The following is a 25,856-nucleotide window of genomic DNA, read 5'->3' on the forward strand; positions in this document are numbered from 1 at the left end:
GGAAACTGGCATGTACGGGAGGGAGCCAGTGTACAAAGCGCTGTAACATATCGTTTTACCATGTATATATCTTGCTATGTGCGTTTTCTTTCTATTTTGTTACGAGGGGGGGGGGGTTATTGTTTGTAAGGGTGAAAAATTGTGTTAAAAAACTTTAATAAATATATTTTAAAAATAAAAAATTAAAATAAAAATTGATTAAGGAAAAATTGGTGGGTGAGAAATCGGAAGTTACACTATTGGATTACGTGTCAAATTTTAGGGAATGATTAAATAGAGCAGGTGAATTGGCTAGACAACATTTGAAAGTTGCACAAAATGTGATGAAACAGGTAGCAGACAAGAAATCCAAAGTTTGTAGTTTTGCCAGTGGCGATAAAGTTTTAGGTGGTAAGTGCGCCTTTAAAAGCTAGGTTTTGTGGACCGTATCAGATTGAAAGGAAATTAAGTGAGGTGAATTATGTGGTAAAAACCCCAGATAGAAGGAAGACTCGCCGAGTGTGTCATGTGAATATGCTTAAAAGGTACTTTGAAAGGGAAGGAGAGAAAAAGGAGGTTTTAATGATTCTAACTCAAAGTGACTAACCAAATCCAGATGACTGTGAAATTGATATACCTCAAATTAAATTGGAAAATGAAGATGTTCTTAAAAATTGGGATAAATTATTGAGATATCTTCCAGAGGAAAAGCTTTGATATCACATGGGCAAGTTTGTGGAGATAAATTGGGAAGTACTAAAATGGCTATACATGATGTAGATGTGGGAAATGCTGTTCCTATCAAACAACATCTCCTGACACAACGCCAAAAAAAATCACCATCAACAACTCGACCTATTGTTAATCATTGACACTACATAGCAGACAGCATGGGCGCAATTCTCCACTCCCACGCCGGTTGGGAGAATCGCCTGGGCCGCCGAAATTTCCGGGGACGCCGGTCCGACGCCCTCCCGCGATTCTCCCGAGCGGCGGGAACGGGCCAGTCGAGTTTCGCGTGCCGCAGGCCGGGGAATCGCCGGAGATACCCAAAATGGCGATTCTCCGGCACCCCCGCGATTCTGAGGCCCGGATGGGCCGAGAGGCCAGGCCAAAACGGCGGGTTCCCCCCAGCGCCGTCCACACCTGGTCGCTACAGTCGTGGGCGGTGCGTGAACGCTGGGGGGGCGGCCTGTGGGGGGGCGAGGGGGGATCCTGCACCGGGCTTCACCTTGAATGTGGGATGGCCCGCGATCGGTGCCCACCGATCGTCGGGCCGTCCTCTCTGAAGGAGGACTTCCTTCCTTCCGCGGCCCCGCAAGATCCGTCCCCCATCTTCTTGCGGGGCGGATTTGGACAGGACGGCAACCACGCATGCGCGGGTTGGCGCCGGCCAACCCGCGCATGCGCGGATGACATCTGTTATGCGGCGCCGGCCGCGTCATCTATTTGGAGCCGCTTTTACGCTGGCGACAAGGCCTGGCGCGGGTAGATGACGCGGCCCCGATACTGGCCCATTGTCAGGGCCTGAATCGGTCGGGACCGGGGCCGTTCCGCGCCGTCGTGAACCTCAACGGCATTCACGACGGCGCGGCCACTTCAGCGTGGGAGTGGAGAATCGCGCCCCCTATATTTTGTTTCAAAGGGAATGGTGTATAAAAATTGGGAAGTTCTGCTAAAACTATACAAGGCACTAGTTAAACTACACCTGGAATACTGTGAACAGTTTTGGTCCCCTTACCTGAGGAAAGATATACTGGCATTGGAAGCAGTTCAGAGATGGTTCACTGCGTTGATCCTGGGTATGAAGGGATTTTCTTATGAGGAGAGTTTGAGTAGGTTGGGCCTGTGCTCCCTGGAGTTTAGAAGAATGAGAGGTGACCTTATTGACACAATTAGGATTCTCAGGGGGCTTGACAGGGTAGATGCGGAGAAGTTGTGTCCCCTTGTGGGAGACTCTAGGACCAAAGGGCATAATCTCAGTCAATTTAAGATGGAGATGAGGAGGAATTGCTTCTCCCAGAGGGTAGTAAATCTGTCAAATTCGTTGCCACAGAGAGCTGTAGAGCCTGGGTTGTTAAGCATGTTCAGGGCTGTGATAGACAGGTTTTTAATCAGTAAAGGAAACTAAGGTTATGGGGATAAGGCAGGAAAGTGGAGTTGAGGATTATCATATCAGATCAGTCATGATCTCGTTGAATGGCAGAGCAGGCCTGATGGGTCGAATGGCCTGCTTCTGTTCCTACGTCTTACGATCTTATTTAAAATATGAACACCATTGTTAAATTGTAAAAGCCACTTCTTTATTTGACAAACCACATCAGTGGCTATACAGTCATATAAATCCTCTGTGGGAAGATTCCAAACACTGAAACCATTAGGTTCAAAGCCTCCAGGCTTTGGTGCCTGAAAACTGCAATTTCTTTGACAAATCAAACACAGATTGCGATAAGTGATTACCCAGCAATGCACTAAATTCTAAAAAGATGTTTTTCCAGTTTGTTATACCTTTAGTCTCAGAAGCCTGATGTAGTTAAATCATATGGCAGTGCTTCACAAATATAGAAAAAAAGACTTGAAATAGGGTTCAAACAGAAAAATGTCAATGTTTCAAAACATCCATCATGTTTTAAACTTGGTTTCTCTGTACTATCAACTTTTGCATCTGTATGATTCATCAGGAAATAGCTTTTAACCCCACTACACAGTTAGATATTTTGGCTGGGATTTAGTTCTAGCGACAGGCTCCCTCCACTGTTCTGGAGAATCAATGGGACCTCCAGGTCGCTTCCACGTGATGGCCCAATGCTATTTAGATGCCCTTAGGTGTATCGGGCCTTCCATGCAATGAAGCTCCCAGTGAGGTGAAAGTCCCACCACTAAGAGCTGCCAGTCAAGCAGAGGCCTTCTGTTCTCCTTTGCTTGTAGTAGCATAGGAACAGTGGCTTCTGCTAGTAAGGCTCGGAAGCCCACCCAGAGGATCGCCACTGGATCCCCAGAAACAGGTGAGTGGGACAGGACAGGGGTCATGGGGAAGAGCTGCCGGACAGGAGTAGGAGGGGTTTGAAGATAAAGGACAGGAGGACGGCTTTCAGCAGCACCACTCTCATCTCAATACCAGGTCACTCGATCAAGCACTGAGTCGCTGTCTTCCTGTCAACGAAGGGACCCTCCCTAGCAGGCCACAGGTAGCTTGACAGCATTTTCTGGGTGGCCTTTGGGGGGCACAGGACAGCTATGCGACCCCTGTTAAATTCCTGAGCCACTATTAAATTCCGATGGACACCAGAATAACTGGGTGACAAGTGTTTATATTCCTAATATCCAACTAACAAAGGAAGAATCCAAAACCAATCTTTATGTGCGATAGATTTATTCACAGAATAAAAGGTTACAGGTATATATCTCCTAACTCCACTCAACCCTGTATATGTATTCAAGTAACCATCCAATCAATATCCTCCAAGTAAATGAACTTAAATTCAACTGATGCGAGTCACAAATTAATGAGCCTAATTAACATCCTGTCACTGGCAGGTGGGATTCCTGCATTGGGCACTCCGCCTCCAACTTAATTGTGATCACTTTTCCCAACAGCTGTAATCAAGGGCGGGTTTCTCTGATCCTGAGACTAAGTGTTGACACTGTCGGAAACGCTGTTGCATTTCTCGACGGCGTCAACACGGCCCCAGGATCAGCAATTCTGGCCCCTACGTGCTGGGGGCCAGCAGGGCGCTGGAGCAGTTCAGCCGCTCCAACTGCTGATCCAGCCGTGGAATGGGCGCCGGGGGATGTGTGCATGCGCAGTGGGTCCGTCGCGAACCCGCACATGCGCAGGCCCGTGCCGGCCCCGACCCAACATGGCGTAGGAGTACAGGTGCCGGCGCAGAAAAAGGAGGCCGGGATACAGAGAGGCCGGCCCGCCGATCGGTGGGTCCCGATTGTGGGCCAGGCCACATCGGAGGCCCCCCTCCAGGGGTTGGACCCCCCCCCCCCCCCACACTCCCCCCGCATAGGCCGCCCCGGCTCAGAACATGTTAGAACGGCGTTGGTGGGGCTTGTTTTTTTTTTCTTACGTCTGCTCGGCCCACCCGGGCCGGAGAATTGCAGGGGGGGGGGGGCGCTCCCACCGGCGCCGACCACGCCAATTCTCCGCTCTGCGGGGCAGCGTGGCACGAATTGCACGGCCCCCCGGCGATTCTACAACCCGGCGCAGGGTCGGACAATCCCGCCCCAGATGCGATATTTGGTTATTTCTGTTGATCAGAATAGTTGGAATCAGGTGTAGGTACTTCTGTCTAATTCACCTGGAGCCCCCATCGTCATGCCTGCTCCAGCAGCCTCAATAATTAAATTCCATTGTGTACATGTGTCTGGGTGTATGCCCATGTCTGTGTGTATACATGTTTATATGTGTATCTCTTCGTCACTACCACCAGCTGAACCTGTTCCTTAAATCACAACTTTATTTTCAATCAAATATCTTTTTAATATAAACTTACACACCATCACCCCATTTTGTTACATCCAAGGTACCCTTTGAACTAGATCAATACCCGAGTGGGCTGATTCTATCTGCAGCTCATCGGTTTTATGGAAATTAGACCCACACGGGCTCAGACTGTCTTCTCTGAACGTACAATCCTAATGATTTCTGTCAAAAGAAAATTAATTTGTCAGCCATATGTTTTGACAGAAGCCACTGTATACCAACCAGGATTGGAAACCCTACATGAGCCCAAGTTTAGACACATGAGACCAATTGTAGCTCTCGATTACCACCCAGGTTAACATCAATTAATTCAAAAGATCTAAACTGACTGTATACGGCCAATTTTCCTGACCTTTGCCCCCAGGGACCAATTTCCCCGGTGTAAAGGTCAGAAAATGGTGCTGGGACAGAAATTCAGCAGGTCTCTTCCTGGGTTTTCTGTTCTGAGGAACAGATAGAACTGGGTCTGCACCTGAACTAGGTGCAAGCTCACTGTATAAGTGCAAGTGAGCAGAAAGGGTCTGGCTTTTCATTATGGTGGTCCATCGGTTTCTCAATTGAAGGCACACTTCAGAACACCAGGCATTAACCTTAGTTACGCCACACTTGGAGTATAGTGTTCAATTCTGGTCGCCACACTACCAGAAGGATGTGGAGGCTTTAGAGAGGGTGCAGAAGAGATTTACCAGAATGTTGCCTGGTATGGAGGGCATTAGCTATGAGGAGCGGTTGAATAAACTCGGTTTGTTCTCACTGGAATGAAGGAGGTTGAGGGGAGACCTGATAGAGGTCTACAAAATTATGAGGGGCATAGACAGAGTGGATAGTCAGAGGCTTTTCCCCAGGGTAGAGGGGTCCATTACTAGGGGGCATAGTCTTAAGGTGAGAGGGGCAAGGTTTAGAGTAGATGTACGAGGCAAGTTTTTTTACACAGAGGGTAGTGGGTGCCTGGAACTCGCTACCGGAGGAGGTGGTGGAAGCAGGGACGATAGTGACATTTAAGGGGCATCTTGACAAATACATGAATAGGATGGGAATAGAGGGATACGGACCCCGGAAGTGTAGAAGATTGTAGTTTAGTCGGGCAGCATGGTCGGCACGGGCTTGGAGGGCCGAAGGGCCTGTTCCTGTGCTGTACATTTCTTTGTTCTTTGTTTTGTTAAATCGGAGGTCTCTCTTCAATCCAACCCTTTCCCCAGGCAGTCTTCGGGGTTGGGGCGTTCGGAGTACTAACCAGTATTGCTGTTCCATTCATGCAACAAGGTTTGAGCATCCTCCCCTGTACGAGGATGCCTATATGAGGCAGGCCTGCACTGGTGAGGTACCTCTGCACCATGGTAACAGGAAATACTGGTGCTTGGGGCTTTAGGATGTTCACACCCTAAAGCTCAATTGCATACTGGGTGGTACGTTTATAACTAGATCAGCAGGGGTGTTCTAAACACAATTTTAATTAAAAACAGCAACTAAAAAAAAATCAAAGCATTATTGTACACCAGTTTTAGTGCAGTCCTTTGAGAAATACATGCAATAAAGTGGAGCTTCCCGTTCAAACCCTCACACTTTGACCCAAGAATTAATTGCATTAAAATGTATACTGCTTTATTTTAATTCTGTTTTGCACATGTGCCTCAAGAAACTCATATTGCAAATTAGGAAAAAGTTATTGGTGCTACTGTTAATGCTAAAAATATTTTCCACTCTGTATCCACAAAGAGTTCTTGTCCATTCTGACTTGCATGGGCTAAGTATATTTATGCTTCACTATCCAGGAGGATGTGCTCCTGAGAGTTTAGACGTTATGTTCATCAAAGTGAAGGATATCTATACTGTACAAGTATAGATATTCTTCATGTTTTGACATACACTTTATCAATTTCCATTACCTGGACCTAACTTCCATTTTCTCTTTTATTCCAAATCCCAGGGCTAGATGGCTGGGGTGACACACACAGTGTGACATTAGAAGTGATGTCCAGACCAAAAGTCCTGTCTTGTAACGTAAGTGCATACATTCAGGTGTTGGGGACCAGGCAAAATGGACAAATAAAAATTCTAAACGCAATGTTCAAAGATTTCTTATCATACAACATTATTTGAGACCATTCCTAATCATACCCCCACAACTTTGTGCATGTGTCCTTTCAACTACAGCCTTTGTGTTATGCAACCCAATAATTGATATCGTTTAACAGAAAATGTAATCATATTTTGTTTCTGATATTTACAAGTAACTTCAAATTCATGTGACGATGTGAAAGTATTTAAGATTCTCCAAGACAGCAAATTATAACCATCGTAATTAATCTCTTATTTATGAAGCATTAAAAAATATTGGAAATTCACGAAGCCTTCCTGGATTCATGCCAGCTACAAAAGAGAAGCCAGGTTTGTAGATCTTAACTCTGAAAGGCAGTTGACATCGGACCATTGACCCCTGAAGCGGCAGTCACATATAATCAGCTGCAAGCGAATTTAGCTCACACACTTTGTGGTAAACCATTGTATTGTATTGTTGTATGGTTACATGCCTGGGCTTGTCCCTGCTGGGTCCGAACCACTGTATTATGTAATATGTGTATTGTGGTAAACTGCCACTGTACTTTATGTAATGTGGTAAACTACTGCCTGCTGGCTCCACCTCCCCCGGGCTCGGTATAAAGGTGGCTAGGCTCTGCCGCTGCCCCAGTTTGGGATCCGAGGCCAGGAGGCTTTCCGTTTAGTTTATTAAAGCCTCAGTTACGTTCACCACTCGTCATGTGTTCATTGATGCCATATCAATTTAATAAACTAAACATCTAAGATGAATTCATCACTCAAGCCTGATCGCCTGGAGCTGGACCCACAGGCAGCCGACGCCACTGCAACCTTCGAGCACTGGCTAAGCTGCTTCGAAGCTTACCTCGGATCTTTCACCGGAGACTTCACCGACCTCCAAAAGAAGCAGATCCTCCACACACGGGTGAGCCCGCAAGTTTTCCTTCGCATCAGGGACGCCCCCTCGTACACGGAGGCGATAATGCTGCTGAAGGGACACTATGTAAAGTCGGTAAACGAAGTGTATGCTAGGCACCTTCTCGCCACGAGACGACAACGCCCTGGGGAATCACTAGCAGAGTTCCTGCGTGCCTTGCGGGTACTCTGCTGGAACTGTGACTGCCAGGCAGTATCGGCTACCCAACATGCGGAGCTGTTGGTCAGGGACGCTTATGTCGCAGGCATGAAATCAAACTAGATCCGCCAGCGATTGCTAGAGGGAGGTACACTCGGCCTCCCAGAGACAGTGCAGCTCTCAAACTCACTGGAGGTGGCCTCCCAGAACCTCCGACCGCGCCGCACCTTCGTGGACCTCGTGGACGCCGCCATCACCTGACTCGAGTGCGGCGCAAGCCTGTGCCGCGCAGCAGCCCGCCTACACCGGAAGCCCGAGGTGCTACTTTTGCAGCCAAGGTAAGCATCCCAGACAACGCTGCCCTGCACGGAACGCGACTTGCAATGGGTGTGGGAGGAAGGGCCACTTTGCGAAAGCCTGCCAGTCCCTCCCAATTTTACCCGCGACCCAGAAAATCTCCCTGGCTTCCGGATCACATTCAGTAGCAATCCGGGGGTACCGTGTCGCGACCCTTACCGTACAAGGCGTAGAGTACACTAACTTTAAACTCTACGTCCTTCCCCATCTCTGCACTGCACTATTACTGGGGCTCGACTTCCAGTGCCACCTCCAAAGCCTTACTTTAAAGTTCGGTGGACCCCTGCCCCCCCTCACCGTCTGTAGCCTCGCGACCCTTAAGGTCACCCCACCCTCGCTCTTTGCTAACCTCACCCACCGACTGTAAGCCCGTCGCTACTAGGAGCAGGCGATACAGTGCCTGGGACAGGGCCTTTATCAGGTCGGAGGTCCAGCGACTCCTGCGAGAGGGGATCATTGAGGCTAGTACCAGCCCCTGGAGAGCCCAAGTGGTGGTCGTTAAGACTGAGGAGAAGCACCGGATGGTCATCGACTACAGTCAGACCATCAACCGGTACACGCAGCTCGATGCGTACCCCCTCCCCCGCATATCTGACATGGTCAACCAGATTGCGCAGTATCGAGTGTTCTCCACAGTTGACTTGAAGTCTGCGTACCACCAGCTCCCTATCCGCCCGGAGCACCGCCAGTACACTGCCTTCGAGGCAGATGGCCGCCTCTACCACTTCCTCAGGGTCCCCTTCGGCGTCACCAATGGGGTCTCGGTCTTCCAACGAGAAATGGACCAAATGGTTGACCAGTACGGACTATGGGCCACGTTCCCATACTTAGATAATGTCACCATCTGCGGCCATGACCAGCAGGACCATGATGAGAACCTCCGGCACTTCCTCCACACCGCTAAACTCCTGAACCTCACCTATAATAAAGAAAAATGCGTTTTCCACACAACCCGCCTAGCCATTCTTGGCTACGTTGTGGAAAACGGAGTCTTAAGGCCCAACCCCGATTGCATGCGCCCCCTCCTGGAACTACCCCTCCCCCACTGCCCCAAGGCCCTGAAGAGATGACTGGGGTTCTTCTCTTATTATGCCCAGTGGGTCCCCAATTATGCAGACAAGGCCCGTCCACTCATTAAATCCACCATTTTTCCCCTGACGGCTGAGGCCCGACTGGCTTCAACCCCATCAAGGCAGATATTGCCAAAGCCGCGATGCACGCTGTGGATGAGTCCATTCCGTTCCAGGTGGAGAGCGATGCGTCGGACTTTGCTCTGGCCGCTACACTCAACCAGGCGGGCGGGCCCATGGCTTTCTTCTCCTGTACCCTCCATGCCTCCGAAATTCGACACTCCTCCGTCGAAAAGGAAGCCCAAGCCATTGTAGAAGCTGTGCGACATTGGAGGCATTACCTGGCCAGCAGGCAATTCACTCTCCTCACTGACAAACGGTTGGTTGCCTTCATGTTTAACAATACACAGCGGGGCAAAATCAAGAACGACAAGATTCTGAGGTGGAGGAGCGAGCTCTCCACCTACGACTACGATATCGTGTATCGACCTGGGAAGCTCAATGAGCCCCCAGATGCCCTATCCCGCGGTACATGTGCCAGCGCACAAGTAGGCCGACTCTGGGCCCTCGACAATGGCCTCTGTCACCTGGGGGTCACTCGTTTTTTTCACTTCATCAAGGCTCGCAACCTGCCTTACTCCATCGAGGAGGTCAGGACCGTGACCAGGGACTGCCAGGTCTGCGCGGAGTGCAAACCGCACTTCTATCGGCCAGAGGTGGGGGGCGGTTTGTGGGCGGGGGTGGTGGTGATGGTCGCCGGTGGGCCTGCGGGTGCCAGACCTTGAAGTAGCTGGGTAGTGGTGGAGGGAGATGGTGTAGGGTCGGGGGTGGTGGTGATGGTCGCTGGGGAACCTGCAGGCGCCAAATCCCGGAGGCAGTCTGTCCTGTCGCCCATCATGATGTGCCACGTAGGCATATTGTGGATTGGCATGGAGGAGCAGGACCTTCTCGACGAGGGGGTCTGATATATGGCTCCTCGCATGGTTCCGGAGGAGGACGGGCCCTGAGACTGTCAGCCAGGACGGGAGAGAGACCCCAGAGGAAATCCTGAAACCTGTTTTTTCCTGATATATCTGTGAGGTGCTTTGGAAATGATTTTGTATGTTCCAGGTGCTGTGAAGGTTGAGCTGTTGGGCAGTTGTTGAAATCCAGCGTACAAGGATGAAGACTAACTTTGTGGTGGTCCTGGTCATAAGCATTTATTCAAGACTGCAGTTTTTTTTAAAGTTGCAGATTTTTTTCAGGATTTCGGGAAAATGCTCATGAACAATTCAAATTGTTTTTCCACAGAAACTGAAACTCAACAGCCAAAGAAGGACATTTTATCAGACTGATCCTACTCAAATTCAAGGTGAACCCTTTTATCCTTGAACTTTCATCTAATTGCCCTTACTTCCTAAAGTTGTGGGTGCTTCTGATACCCTCAATGAAAGTTCTGGCCTTTTCCACAATAACAATCTCAATTCCAGGACATTGTTGCAGATGTTCTTCAGGGTAGTGTCCCAGGCCCAACAACTTGAGATGCTTCATCAATTACCTACTTTAATCAGAAGTTCAGAAGTGAAGATGTTCGCTGATGATTGCACAATGTTCAGCACTATTCACGACTCCTCAGATGCTGATGAAGTCCATGTCCAAATGCAGCAAGAACTGGACAATATCCAGGCTTGCGCTGACAAGTGGCAAATAACATTCATGCCATACAGGTGCCAGGTAATAACCATCTCCAATAAGCTATCTCCTTGCCACATTAAATTGCATTATCATCACCAAATCCCCCATTATCAACATCCTGGGGGTTACCATTGACCAGAACGGAGGACCGGTGTGGGGGCGTGCCGGTGCCCGACTTTCTGGTCGTAAGACCAGACGGATCATGCAGACATGGCCGCAGAATCGGAGAATCCAGCCCCAAGTCTTTCAGGACTTTTTAAAAACATATTTTTATTCTCCTCCTTTTTCACATTTTCTTCAAATTTACACCCACCAACAAATAATCAACAATAAAAATACAATGGCAATCCCCTGGCCAACAATCCCTTTATCCGACCCAATCCCCAAACAGCCCCCAACATTTTAAATGCAAAACACCAAAGAAAAAGAATGCTGAGGTGGAGATGGTTGACAGCTTCACTTCCTAGGTGTGCACATCACCAACAATCTGTTCTGGTCCACCCATGTTGATGCTACAACCAAGCAACAGCGCCTTTACTTTCTCAGGAAAATAAGTAAGTTTGGCATGTCCACATTGACTCTTAGCACATTTTACAGATGTACCTAGAAAGCATCCTATCTGGCTGCATCACAGCCTGGTATGGCAACTGCTCGGCCCAAGACCCTAAGAAACTACAGAGAATCGTGAACACAGCCCAGTCCATCACAGGAACCCGCCTCCCATCCGCTGGCTCTGTCTCCACCTCCTGCTGTCTTGGGAAAGCGGGCAGCAGAATCAAAAACTCCACCTACCCGGGTTATTCTCTCTTCCAACCTCTTTCATTGGACGGGAGATACAAAAGACTGAGAACTCACACTAACAGGTTCAAAAATAACTTCTTCTCCGCTGTTACCAGACTCCTGAATGACTCCTGATCTCTTCACACATCTTCTCTACTGAGTAGTGCTGCACTCCGTATGCTTCACCCGATGCCTGTGTCTATATTTTACATTGTATATTTATGTATGTCCTATGTTTTTTCATGAAGAATCTGCCTGGACTGTACGCAGAACAATAATTTTCACTGTACATTAGTACACATGACAATAAATCAAAAAATCAAATCCAAACCCCAGCCAACCATTCCCACCCCATCCAGCAAGAAAGACAACCAGAAAAAACAAAACAAACCCCGAATGTCAACCGCAACCCCCCCCCCCCCCCCGCCCCCGGCCCCTTGCAACCCTGTCCCCTTACATTAACACTGCAATAAGTTACTGTAAAAAGCCCCTAGTCGCCACACTCCGGCGCCTGTTCAGGTTACACGGAGAGAGAATTTGAAATATCCAATTCACCTAACAAGCACGTCTTTCGGGATTTGTGGGAGAAAACTGGAGCACCCGGAGGAAACCCATGCAGACGCAGGGAGAACATGCGGACTCCGCACAGACAGTGACCCAAGGCGGGAATCGAACCCAGGTCCCTGACGGTGTGAAGCAACAGTGCGAACCACTGTGCTACCGTGCCACACATTTGTACCCCTGAAATCAATTTTGGCCCTAGACCGAACCTCTACAGAACTTTGAAAGGTATCTCCATTCCGCCCTGCCGAATGCCTTCTCAGCATCTAAAGACACCATCACCTCCGGTATCGGCTCCGCGGATGGGGTGAGAACGACATTCAACAACCTCCGAATATTGGCTGACAATTGTCAGCCCTTGACAAAGATTGTCTGATCCTCTACAATCGCCTCAGGGAGATAGGGCTCCAGCCTTACCACCAATACCTTAGCCAGTATCTTGCTGTCCAGGTTTAACATCGAGATAGACCGGTATAATCCACACTCCATTGGGTCCTTATTCTTTATCAACAGTAGTGAAATGGAGACCTACTAGAGTGCAGCAGGCAAGGATGCCCAGGACAGAGAGTCATTAAACATATCTACCAGCAATGGAACCAACTGTTCTGTGAACCGCTTATAGAATTCCACTGGAAACCCATCAGGCCCAGGCGCTTTACCCATTTGCATCCGCCCAATACTAGTCAAAATCTTCTCAGGGCCTAATGGGGACTCCAACTCTTCCCGTCTCAATCCCACCTCCAGAATCTCTAATCCATCTAAAAATATCGACATGTCCAACCCCCAACCGAGGGTTCCGACCAATAAAGATTCTTGTAAAAAGCCTCAAATGCCGCGTTAACTTTCTCTGGGCCAGAATCCAAACTACCACTCGAATCCCTAACCTGAATAATCTCCCATGAGGCCACCTGTCATCTCAGCAGATGAGCTAACAGACAGCTGGCCATCTCCACTTCTCGTAAAAGACTCCCCTCGAACGCTGCAACTGTCTCACTGCCTTCCCTGCGAACATCAAATCCGACTGTGTCTGCAGCTTTTTACTGCTCACCTTTAGGGGCCAAGCCCTCACCTTGAGGGGCTAGGCCCGCTCCGGAGTGGTTTCCGCTCCACCAGCTGGCGTGGTAGGCCTTTGGCGCCTGCAAGATTGGGAGCATCAGTGGCCACTGGTGTCATTCCCGTGCATGTGCAGGGGGTGGGGGCATTGTCTCTTACGCGTCAGCCATCGCAGATGCTGTGGCCGAGGCGGAGGGAAAAGAGTGCCCTCACGGCATAGGCCCGCCCGCGGATCGGTGGGCCCCGATCGTGGGCCAGGCCACCGTGGGGGCACCCCCCGGGGCCAGATCGCCCCGCGCCCCCCCCCAAGGACCCTGGAGCCCACTCGCACCGCCAGTCCCGCCGGGAAGGTAGGTGGTTTGATTCATGCCGGCGGGACTGGCATGACAGCAGCGAGACTTCGGCCCATCGGGGGCCGGAGAATCACCAGGGGGGGGAGGCCCACCGACCGGGGCGATTCCCGCCCCCACCAAATATCCGGTGCTGGAGAATTTGGCGGCCGGCAGGGGCAGGATTCACGCCAGCCCCCGGCGATTCTCCGACCCGGTGGGAGGTCGGAGAATCCCACTCCTGATCACCATCCAGAGACTCTGGCAGAGCTTTTGAAAAACTATTCACAGGGTATGGCCTGGATTTGATGCCCATCCTTAATTGCCTATGAGTAGGTGGTGGTGAGCCACCTTCGTGAAGTCCATGTGGTGTAGATACACCCACAGTACTGTGAAGAAAAGAGTTCCAGGATTTTTACCCAGTGATGTTGAAGACTCAGCAATACATTTCCCAGCCAGGATGGTGAATGGCTTAGAGAGGATCTTGCAGGTGATGGGTTCCCATGCATCTGCTGCCCTTGTCTTTCTTGGTGGAAGGGGTCATGGATTTGGAAGGTCCTGTCAAAGAAGCCTTGTTGAGTTGCTGCAGTGCATCTTGTAGATGGTAATGCTGCCACTGTGCATCAGTGTCGGAGGGAATGAACATTTAAAATGGTAGATGGGCTGGTTTGTCCTGGATGGTGTGTGTTTCTTGAGTGTGTTAGAGCTGACAAATCCATTTATGGTGGGACTGTAGACTTCTACGGATGGATAGATGATCCAAATGACCTTCTGCAACTATGCATTAATATTGATCACAGTATAGCCAGTTTCAGATTGCTTCATATTTTGAGGGTCTAGAATGAGGTACTGTACATACAAGAGAGATTAAGAACTGACAGCAAGATATACTTATGTACATTGTAAGGAACCCTCTTGTGAATCCTCATTGTTTCCCTTTTAATTCCTGTTCTTTTGGCTGTTATAATTCCTGCATCTGGGCATTGCTGGGGCCTACACCTTTAAAAAAACAGTGGCAGGATGTGCTCGGACATCAGCGATGACCCATTTTGATAGGCTTGGCCAGTAGCCAATCAGCTCTCCTAGAATTCCAGGACAAGCACCTGCTGTTGATTGCGAGTGGTGGAGCATTTCAGAAGCTTCTAGACAAAGCAGGCTGGCTCTCCGATTTCAGTTTTTTTTGGGGGGAAAGAGCTGAAGAAGGCTTTAAGTTCTCTCTCCCTGAAGGGGATGGATCTCTCTCAAAAACCCCAGTTGAAGGCTGCATTTTCTAGTCAGCTGAGCTGGTGGGCATGGTCTTGTCAGACCTTTTTCCAAGTCAGTTTTAATTGGAACTGCAGAGCTGAGCTGAATCCTTTTGAATCTTCTCCCAGAAGCGTTGGAATTTGCTCTGAAATCTTAGCTGGAACTCCCTTCAGGTAAACAGAGCAGTTATTGAACAGTCAAAGCCTGAAGGCAGAGCAGGGGAGAGATAACATTCAAGGTTCCTTTCCCATTAAAATTACCAGACCACTCGAAGGCGTCATGAAAACTGCTGCTCCGATAGTCTGTTTAACTGAGACAAACTGTTGGTGAGTCTGCTGAAGCTGACCACATATCAGAAACTGAGCAGACCTGAAGTGCATCTTCCATGGGTAAGGCTCAGCTGAACACAAGTTGAAGTGGGTCCCTAAAGGGGATCCCACAGCCTGAGAATCCATCCTGAGTCTTGAAGATCCAAACCAACCCGATGATTTTCAACACCTTGCATTCTGAAGAGTTCACTGCCTACAAAGACCTCAACATCAGTAGCAAAGATCGTCAAATCTCTCATACCTTTTGATCGCTGTTATTTTTTAATCTTTCTTATCTTCTCCACTGTGTGTCTGTCTGGGTGGAGTGTGGGATGGGGTTTGGGGAATTATTAGATTAGCAGACCATTGTTCCATTCTTACCATTATATGTTCATCTTTTACTCTTGTTATAAATAAACAGCTTTGTTAATAGTTTACTTACAAATCTGGTGCTTGTAACTCATTGGAGCAGTCAACAGTCAAAGACTTCAGGGAAATACACAAAATATTGGTAAATTCACTTATGTTGGGACTCTGGGGTCTGTGGGGCTGGGATTGACCGCGTACTATCCCAGGGTGTTGTAACAACATAGAGTTGTGAGACTGTGGAAATAACTTCCTGAGTCAATGGTTGAGGAAAAATCAATGTTGCAATTTAAGATTTTGGAGAGGTGGATGAAGGAAAAGAGAATAGAGATAGAGGAACAGGGTGGGTAAACGTGATTGGAATTATTTGTTTGCATGGAGGGTGAAATCCGTCATTAAATGCTCCAAATGGTCTCCTGTCCCATACAGGACAGGGGGAAGTAACACCCTAAATAGGACAATGAGAGGATGATATGCCTCACTATCCCAATTTTCCTACATCCTCCACTGAAAGCCCACCTGAGTTTGTCTGGAATCATGCAGCAGTATTCCTCCAGTGTGTATAATTTTGAGACGCCTGCCTTAAAACATATATTGTTGTATTGGAGGGGATTCAGAGAAGAATGACAAGGACTAGTCAAGAACTTTAGGTTATTGAGTTATGGGGACAGCTTTGCAGAGTTCAGTTTGTTTTCACTGATGTAGCGTAGATTGATGTTGATATTATTGGAAATGCTGACAGGTGACATAAATACAAATAAACTATTTGTCTCAGACAGTTAGTACAGAGCTAGATTTAAGATGATTGGCCCTCTAAATGTGTTTAATGGGCATGCACACCATCCCGGCTGCTTGCCGGAGGTCAATAGGCAGGAAATGTGGCTCCCAAAGGTCCCTTGCATCTCTCCAACTACTCTTGCTGCAATTACTTAACAAAACTGGAAGCTTCCTGGTCTCTGCTGCCCACTACTCACCGGTATCAGTAGGCAGAGCCTTTGGAAGAGCTCAGTGTTTTGATTCATCTCCCTTTGACCAACAATCTCTCTGAAGATTAATTCCTGCCAACTGGAAACTCTGAAAAAGCAGATGGATAAAGTTCTCCAGATGACCAAAACATTCTACACCAAGGTCAATGATATAAAAAGAAGCTCTCTCCAGTTATTAGATTAGTTAATGATGGTTTTCATCAATCACAAGGAAGATCATATAATTGTACGAGTTACATCCCTGCCAACCACAGATGTGGTTATAATGGAGCCAGCTGAAAGAAATCCCAGACAGCTCCTTGGAAATCAGAGTCAGAAATACCTGTCACCGCTCATTATTCTCTCGCTAAAACAGAAACAGCTGCAACTTTAAGAGACACGTGGTATCAGGTCAACTGCTTTGAAAACTGTATTAATCACAGTTCTGCGCAGTCCTGTGCTCAGCCTGCTTATGCCACCATGAGGAAATACGGTGGGGGCGGGAATCGCGCCGCGCCGGTTGGCGGGCCCCCACCCCGCGATTCTCTGGCCCGGATGGGCCGAAGTCCCGCTGCTAGAATGCCTGTCCCGCCGGCGTGGATTAAACCGCCTACCTTACCGGCGGGACAAGGCGGTGCGGGCGGGCTCCAGGGTCCTGGGGGGGGGGGGGGCGTGGAGCGATCTGGCCCCAGGGGGTGCCCCCGCGGTGGCCTGGCCCGCGATCGGGGCCCACCGATCCGCGGGCGGGCCTGTGCCGTGGGGGCACTCTTTTCCTTCCGCCTTCGCCACGGTCTCCACCATGGCGGAGGCGGAAGAGACTCCCTCCACAGCGCATGCGCGGGGATGCCGTGAGCGGCCGCTAACGCTCACGCGCATGCGCCGCCCCGGAGATGTCATTTCCGCGCAAGCTGGCGGGGCACTTCTGCCAGCTGGCGGGGCGGAATCAGTCCGGCGCGGACCTAGCCCCTCAAGGTTAAGGCTCGGCCCCCCAAGATGCGGAGGATTCCGCACTTTTGGGGCGGCACGATGCCCGACTGATTTGCGCCGTTTTTGGCGCCGGTCGGCGGTCATCGCACCGATACCGGAGAATTTCGCCCCTGACCTCCTTTGTTCACAACACTTTTTTAAAAAATATTTTTATTGGCGTTTTTTGAATTTTACAGAATGATACTTTTAACGGATGGTGCATCTGATATTTACATGTTGTACAGTTTCTTATTTACATACATATTTCTTAACATACATTCTCACCATTCCTCCCTCACCCCCTCCCTGTCTCCCCATCCCCTTGTTGGTAGCCCCCTCTTTCGCCCTTTGTGTCCAACTGCTGAGCTCCTCTCCTTTTTTCTGCGGCTTTTGTTTTGTCCTTGTGAGTTCGGGCATGGGGGGGGTTTCCTGCCCCCTCCACCCCCCTTTTCCCCCCCCTATGTTTCTCTCTGTGGCTCCCTTGGTTTCCCTCCTCACCTCCTCCCCCCTTCCCCCTTTGTACCTCCACGTTGTATGCGTTCTTGTCTGCTCTCTCCCCGTCTCCCCCTCTTTCCCGAGTCGTTGTTGGCCTCAAATAAACTATTTGTCTCGGACAGTTAGTACAGAGCTAGATTTGCTGTGGATCTGGAGTCACATGTAGGCCAGACCAGGTGAGAATGGCAGATTTCCTTCCCTAAAGGACATGAGTGAACCAACTGTTTTTTTTTTTACAATAATCGACAATGGTTTGATGGTCATCATTAGACTTTTAATTCCAGATATTTTATTGGGTTCAGTTTCAACCATGTACCATGGCGTGATTCAAACCCGGGTTCCCAGAGTACTATCCTGAGTCACCAGTCGAGTGTCAATAACACTTGTCCCCGATTCCCCCATACCTTTCTCTTTGTGGCATACCTGAGATACCTGGGAAACTTTCCACACATCTGGGTGGATACCAGTGTTGTGGTTATACAGAAACAGCTTAGCTAGTGGAGCATGAGGAGTTAGAGCATCAGCTTTATAGGGAGCTAGTTAAGGGTGCATCAGAGGTACCAAGCAATAGGTGGAAGAGCATGTGAAATAAGCAGTAGTAAGAGGAACAATGGTGCGGGAAGAGAATTGAAGAAGATGATGCTACAGGAAGTATTTGACTCTGAATCTTCTCCTTTCAGTAGATTAGGCCTAAAATTCCCTAGAGCTAATCTCAAGAGTGAGAGGCAATCTCATTGAAACAGATAACAAGTGAAATTGATCTACACCAGGACATGAAACTAGCTCAGAGAGAATCAACAAATCTTTTTACACTGCGATAAATCATCTTTCCACTGAAGTTCAAAGAAAATAGTTTTTTGGAGACTCATTTCCTGGTCTCACTTTTACTTGGTTTGAAATTAAAGAACATTGCAGTATTCTCCATATTAATGAAAAATAGAAACTGGTGCAGTGACTGCCGAATGTACTCGCACTGCTGGCAACGACCCCCAATAAATGTTTCTCAAGGTGCCTCACAGGGTAGATGCTTGGAAGGTAGTTCTACTGGATGGACGGTCCAGAACTGAGGATCAATGAAGTAGAATAAGAGGTCAGTCATTTATGACTGAGATGTGGAGAAACCTCTTCATTCAAAGGGTTAGGAATCTTTGGAATCCTCCACTCTGGAGAGCTACATCAATCATTGACAGAGGTGAATAGATTTTTGGGTACTTGGGAATCAAAAGGGATGGAGCAGAACCTGTAGCTAAGATAGGTCAGTTGTATTTGAATGGCAGAGCAGGCTTGAGAGACCAAATGGTTTACTTCCACACTTATTTCTTATGTACATATTTTAGATAGCATTGAGTTAATACAGTAGGAGTGATTCATACTCTCTGGTGGCAGCTCAGGAGAGTGGCTTCATCGATACTGACGTTCCAATGGTTTTCCCACTTGTCCATTTCCAAATAAGTCACACAGAATAGTGACCTAGGCAAGTTCAGGGAGAATGAGAGGTATCACATGAATGAACACAGTCTCCATCACTGAATGTAAATGCTAATGATGATCTACAGCAAGTGTGGAATGATAATTCAAAAAGCCAAAAGTAAAAGCATATCTAATCATAGAATCGTAGAATTTACAGTGCAGAAGGAGGCCATTCGACCCATCGAGTCTGCACTGGCCTTTGGAAAGAACGCCCCACCCAAGCCCACACCTTCACCCTATTCCCGTAACCCCACCTAACCTTTTTGGACACAAAGGGCAATTTAGCAAGGCCAATCCACCCAACCTGCACATCTTTGATTGTGGGAGGAAACCAGAGCACTCGGAGGAAACCCACGCAGACACGGGGAGAACGTGCCAACTCTGCACAGACAGTGACCCAAGCCAGGAATCGAACCTGAGACCATGGAGCTGTGAAGCAACTGTGTTATAATGCTGCCCAGTAATCAATAATATTAGGAAGGCAAATGCAATGTTAGCATTCATGTTGAGAGGGCTAAAATACAAGAACAGGGTTTTACTTCTGAGGCTGTATAAGGCTCTAGTCAGACCCTATATGGAGTATTGTGAGCAGTTTTGGGCCCCGTATCGAAGTAAGGATGTGCTGGCCTTGGAAAGGGTCCAGAGAAGGTCCACAAGAAAGATCCCTGGAATGAAGAGCTTGTTGTACGAGGAACGTTTGAGGACTCTGGGTCTGTACTCATTGGAGTTTAAAAGGATGATCTTAAAACTTACAGGATACTGCGAAGCCTGGATAAGGGACGTGGAGAAGATGTTTCCGCTTGTGTTGTAGTCTCACACTACAACAACAACTTGTATATAATTGGCATACTTCATATAATAAAACATCTGAGGTGTTTCACAGGGACATAATAACAAAGGTTTTGACGCTGAGCCACATATGGAGATATTAAACCAGATTTGGTCAAGGAAGTAGCCTTTAAGGAGTGTCTTAAAGGGAGGAAGTGAGTCAGAGAGGCTTATGGGAGGGAATTCCAATGCTTGGAGCCAGGGCAGCTAATGTAAAGCAATTACAAATTAGGATGTTCTGAAGTCCGGAGTTAGAGGAACGCAGATATCTCAGCAGGATGTGGTACAGCTGGGAGGAGATTATAGAGACAGGGAGGGGAGGGCCATGGAGCGATTTAAAGACAGTTGGCTAGAGGCAGGATTTCTGCCCTTCGTTAACAGAAAGCCAGACCGCAAGAGAGCAGCTGGATCCAAAGTTTGGGTGAGTGTTTGAGGGTGTCTACCTGGCAGGCCCTAAGGAGGAGGGTGAAGGGGGTGGGGTAAAACCTTGGGTGGGAGAGGACACTGTCCAGTAGGCGCAGGTGACCCATTAAGGAGAGACTCCCCCCACCTACCATCAACCTCAATAGAGAACTCTACCGGCCTGATCATATGGTATAGGCTGCTGTAATGTAATTGCCCACTTAAGGGCCTCATTAGCAGGTGGGCTGTCCAATGCCGACCCACCATCAGTACAATTGTGGTGGGGGGAATGGCAGATGTTTAGGTAGTATGCAGTCCGCCAACGAGCAAGTATAGAATCCAACCTTAATTTCAAATCTGTTGAATGCAGAAGCACACTTTATTTATGATAATATACTCAATGCATCTGACCACTTCCACACTGCTGGTCAGTTACCTTTTAAGCATAAAGCCCGATATTTAGTTTACCATACACTATGGCATGTGATGTTGACAACACCTTTTGAACTTACCTATCAGAAGTCTTCCTACTCCAAGCGAGGCTTCCCCAATGCTTCGCTCTTCCTCTAGGTTGCTGTGACACAATCTAACAAATCGGGCTGGGCTCCATAGAAAGAGTGGGGGGTCTAAAATGCCCAATCGAGCAATGGATTAGGCGGAGGTCTGATTGCTGCACATGGGCACGCAACCCACACTCTTACCCTGCGGCCATAAAAATTCCACATAATGGGAAACATAGAACATAGAACATTACAGCGCAGTACAGGCCCTTTGGTCCTCGATGTTGCGCAGACCTGTGAAACCACTCTAAAGCCCATCTACACTATTCCCTTATCGTCCATATGTCTATCCAATGACCATTTGAATGCCCTTAGTGTTGGCGAATCCACTACTGTTGCAGGCAGGACCTTCCACACCCTTACTACTCTCTGAGTAAAGAACCTACCTCTGACATCTGTCCTATATCTATCACCCCTCAATTTAAAGCTATGTCCCCTCGTGCTAGACATCACCATCCGAGGAAAAAGGCTCTCACTGTCCACCCTATCCAATCCTCCGATCATCTTGTATGCCTCAATTAAGTCACCTCTTAACCTTCTTCTCTCTAACGAAAACAGCCTGAAGTCCCTCAGCCTTTCCTCATAAGATCTTCCCTCCATACCAGGCAACATTCTGGTAAATCTCCCCTGCACCCTTTCCAATGCTTCCACATCCTTCCTATAATGCGGCGACCAGAATTGCACGGAATACTCCAAATGCGGCCGCACTAGAGTTTTGTATAGCTGCAACATGACCTCATGGCTCCGAAACTCAATCCCTCTACCAATAAAAGCTAACACACCGTACACCTTCTTAACAACCCTCTCAACCTGAGTGGCAACTTTCAGGGGTCTATGTACATGGACACCGAGATCTCTCTGCTCATCCACACTGCCAAGAATCTTACCATTAGCCCAGTACTCTGTCTTCCTGTTATTCCTTCCAAAATGAATCACCTCACACTTTTCTGCATTAAACTCCATTTGCCACCTCTCAGCCCAGCGCTGCAGCTTATCTATGTCCCCTCAAGGGTGCGGGAATGTCGGAATCATGTCTTGTCCCCCATTTTTAAATCCTCTCTGCCTTCATTCCAACAAAAATCCACCCTGTGTGTTCAAATGATGTTGCCAAGAGGCAGCATGTAGATGAGAAATAGGAGGACACCTACTGGGAAAAATCTGTGTGCACAGCCCTCTGATATTCACTTGCATGAAGTTTTCTTTACTTTGCCCAGTCATTGAGAGTCATAGAGTTTTTGCAGTACGGAAAGAGGCCCTTCGGCCTATCGTGTCAGCGCCGGCCAACGAGCACCTATTTACTCTCATCCCATTTTCCAGCACTTGGCCCATAGCCTTGAAGCTCTGACATTTCAAGTATGTCAGGTGCAGACATTAGAAAAATGATGAAGAGAGTTTTTCTACAATGCCATACAATAGCAAAATGGACACCTTTCCGTTTAATATCCTAGGGACAGCAATTTATAATATGCCCTGGGCTGAGTTCTTGAGCATAGACTGAATTATTATTCTTCAGAAAGAAGCTTTGTACAGCTATCACTATATCAAGGTTGTGTTACACTTGTCTCAACAAACAATTTAAGTTTAAAACGTACTCATTCAAAGGAAATTGTTAAATAATTGCAGCATTCCTTTTAATAACACTCTTGTCCTGCGTGGAAGATGAATATTAAAAAGAATCTAAAACTTCCTCTGGCCTGGGGAAGAGTGAGCTCTCTTTAAGTTGGGGTTTCATGAATGTCACAATATCGAGCAGCATCTCAGCTTGCTTCATCTAACCCAATGAACATATCTTTCTATTCTCTTTTTCACCCAAGTGTTTATCCCGCTTCTGCTTAATACATCTCTGTCATTTACATCAAATTACTCCATGTGGTGCCAAGCTGCACATTAGAACCATTTGAATTTTCTTCATCTCTCCACAATAATATTCAACATGGGACTTTTATTAGTTTGTGTATCTGGTAAAATATTAGTATAATAATAAATAATGTACTTTTAATTAATATGTATGTTATTGAGAAGCACAAAACAATTATTAGAAACACAACTTTTAAACACACCACAGAAGTCTTAAAGACAAATGACTGAAATCCAAAGTGTAGGAGATTTAGCTTTAAACAAACAGAGCAAATTAGAGATGGAAAGATATTTTTGACTCCTTTTCTAACTAGGTGCAAAATAATGTTTTCACACATGTTCCTTTCTCCATAATCGACACCCCAGTCTCACACATACACCAGAAATGTGAGAATCACTCTGCACCAACACCTAAGACTCAAATTGTACGCCATAGACAACATGTGAATTGCTATCCTTCGAAAATGTTCGGTATATAATATTCTGAGATTCAGTTGATACTAAAATTGTAGGATACCTAACGATAGGGGCTGGTTTAGCACAGGGCTAAATAGCTGGCTTTTAAAGCAGACCAAGGCAGGCCAGCAGCACAGTTCAATTCCGGTACCAGCCTCCCCAAACAGGTGCCGGAATGTGGCGACTAGGGGCTTTTCGCAGTAACTTCATTTGAAGCCTACTTGTACAATAAGCGATTTTCATTTAATTTCATTTCATATACAGTTAAGAAAATTACTTACATGAATTTCTCTTCATTGTTGGTCTTTTCTTTTTATATTCTGTATGTTTATAAAGACTTAAAGGCATATTAAATCAGCCTACTCTCGACCATTTATATTTGAATGGGCAGATATAGTTCAAAGACCTCCTAATCCATATTTAGTTGTTTGGTAGTACAGAGTACTGCTGAATAAAGAGACACATTGAAGCTTTTTATATTGTACTTATCAGGACAACTTCGCTGTTCGTAATGGGCAAGGTACAGACTGTACACAACCAGCCCATGGTTGCAAAACTCAAAACTAGGTGTCCAACATTGGATGTGATTCTGTGATTAGACAACATTTGCTAAATAGTCATCAGTGTGCTAAGAATGATACTGACAACCAATTTAAAATAGTCAGTCGAGCTTGCAGTGTGGTTCCTTCTGGGGCCCTGTTCTTTGCAGACAGGAAGTGCATATGCACAGATTGCTCTATTACAGCTAAACAAAATAAGTGACAGCAGTGCCTTGACCAATCAGGGTCAAACTGCCTGGTTTATATTTCAAGCAATGCTTGACAGTTATCTGCTAGTCACCATCAACTAGCGCATACTCCATGGCAACACCTCTACCAATCAGAGCCCACTTGCCAACTAATCAGCGCGTTCTTCTCATGCAGTATAAATTGCTGGTTTTCTCTTACACTGGTATTCGTGTGGAGTCCTGATAAGAATAAGGCAAAAAGCTTCAACATATCTTTTCTTTTCAGCAATAATCCATATTTCCAGGATACTCAGTGCTTACCTGGCACCGCCAACATCAACACCAACCATCAACTGTCCATTCAACAGCAACACTTCATCTCGGATTTTAATCTTCTCACACTTTGCAGCAGGACTGTGCTTCTTGACTTCAGTCACCCAAATATATCCAACATCCAACATAGGGCATTTGCTACTCCTCTTTTTCATTCTGGTTTTCCTACTCTCTTGGTCACCTGGAGAATCCCAATATATTGGAACATTCCCAAAACGTACTCCAAGGTTTTCTTTGTCTCCTTCTGCTCTGGACAAGTAAGCGGTACAAATTTCAAAATCTTCTCTTTCCTTTTGCTCATGTTGCGCAGGACTTTCTCCCACTCCAAAATTCAAGTGTATGTATTCACAAAGCATCTGAATGGCTGAATGGCACAACCGAAGTCCTGGAGTTTGCTGTTCTTCCCTCAGCCCAATATGGAGCCAGCGTTCTAGGAGAGGGAGGTAGAGCTTAGCACTTTCTGCAGTTATTGGCATTGTGGGTCCCCCAGCGTTTCCACATTATCTAAAATCACAGGCAGTGGAAAACATGTTGCTGATAACACGGATCACAAATCTTCAGATAATTGTAGAAGGCCACCAGGCTCTTCTCACTTCAACTTAACAGATCATGCCTGAAATGCCATCAAGGATAAGCAAGGAATCTTTATCAATGTGTTCTTTTATGATGCTGGTCAAAAAAAAAAAGTTGGACAACAAAACAAATGTATTGTTCTGCCAGAGAACATGTACAGGGAGAGGTAGCTCTGAAACCTGGACTGATACAATACATTCACTGACGCCGTGCAGGGTATGATTTGGAACACCACAGAAGGAAAAGGCTGGTCATCCTTAATTCTGTCAAGGTCTTCTTCTTTAAAAAGAAAGAGAAGCACAGTTAGGGGAACATTTCAGAACAGTAAAAATAATTCAAGAAAACAGTTTAAGAATTATTTTGGCAATGTCATCAATCCCTTCACTTTATTAATTTTGTCAACCTTTTTTCTCTGTGCAGTTAAGAGTTCTCGAACTGAAGGATGGCTGATGTAATATCTACTTTCAAAAGCAGCTCACCTAGGTAATCTCACATAGGGATCACAAGGTTATGGGTTCAAATCCCACTCCAGAAACCTGAGCACAAAATCTAGGCTAACGCTCCAGAGTAGCATTGAGGCTGCGCTGTTCTTGTTGCTTTGTTCAATATGATAATAAACTGATGCCCTGACTGCTCTCTCAAACTAAATAGATCCTCTGGCACTATTTGATGAAGAGCAGGGGAGTTCTTGCCAGTGGCTTGGTCAATATTTATCCCTCTACCAACGAGATAACAACACAAAATCTGGTCATGGTGCTGTGAAAGTTTGTTGTGTGCAAACTGGCTGCTTCGTTTCTTACATTACAACAGAGATACATCGTAGAAGCATTTCATTGGCTGTTAATCACTTTGGGACATCCTAAAGTCGTGAACAATGTTGTATAAATCTTTCGAAGGT

The 25,856-nt window shown here is 47.1% G+C and overlaps 1 protein-coding gene across 1 annotated transcript in view; it reads right to left on the reverse strand.

The window, feature by feature from the left end:
• Positions 1–25,856, reverse strand: part of pdzd2 (PDZ domain containing 2) — an 809,599-nt gene that overhangs the window by 497,385 nt on the left and 286,358 nt on the right. The window contains 1 exon segment of the mRNA XM_072497206.1: positions 24,374–25,237. Within this exon segment, the coding sequence (XP_072353307.1) occupies positions 24,374–24,861 (488 nt within the window). The 5' untranslated portion in view covers positions 24,862–25,237.

The sequence above is a fragment of the Scyliorhinus torazame genome, chromosome 3 (genome assembly GCF_047496885.1).
Source record: "Scyliorhinus torazame isolate Kashiwa2021f chromosome 3, sScyTor2.1, whole genome shotgun sequence".
Classification (NCBI taxonomy): domain Eukaryota; kingdom Metazoa; phylum Chordata; class Chondrichthyes; order Carcharhiniformes; family Scyliorhinidae; genus Scyliorhinus; species Scyliorhinus torazame.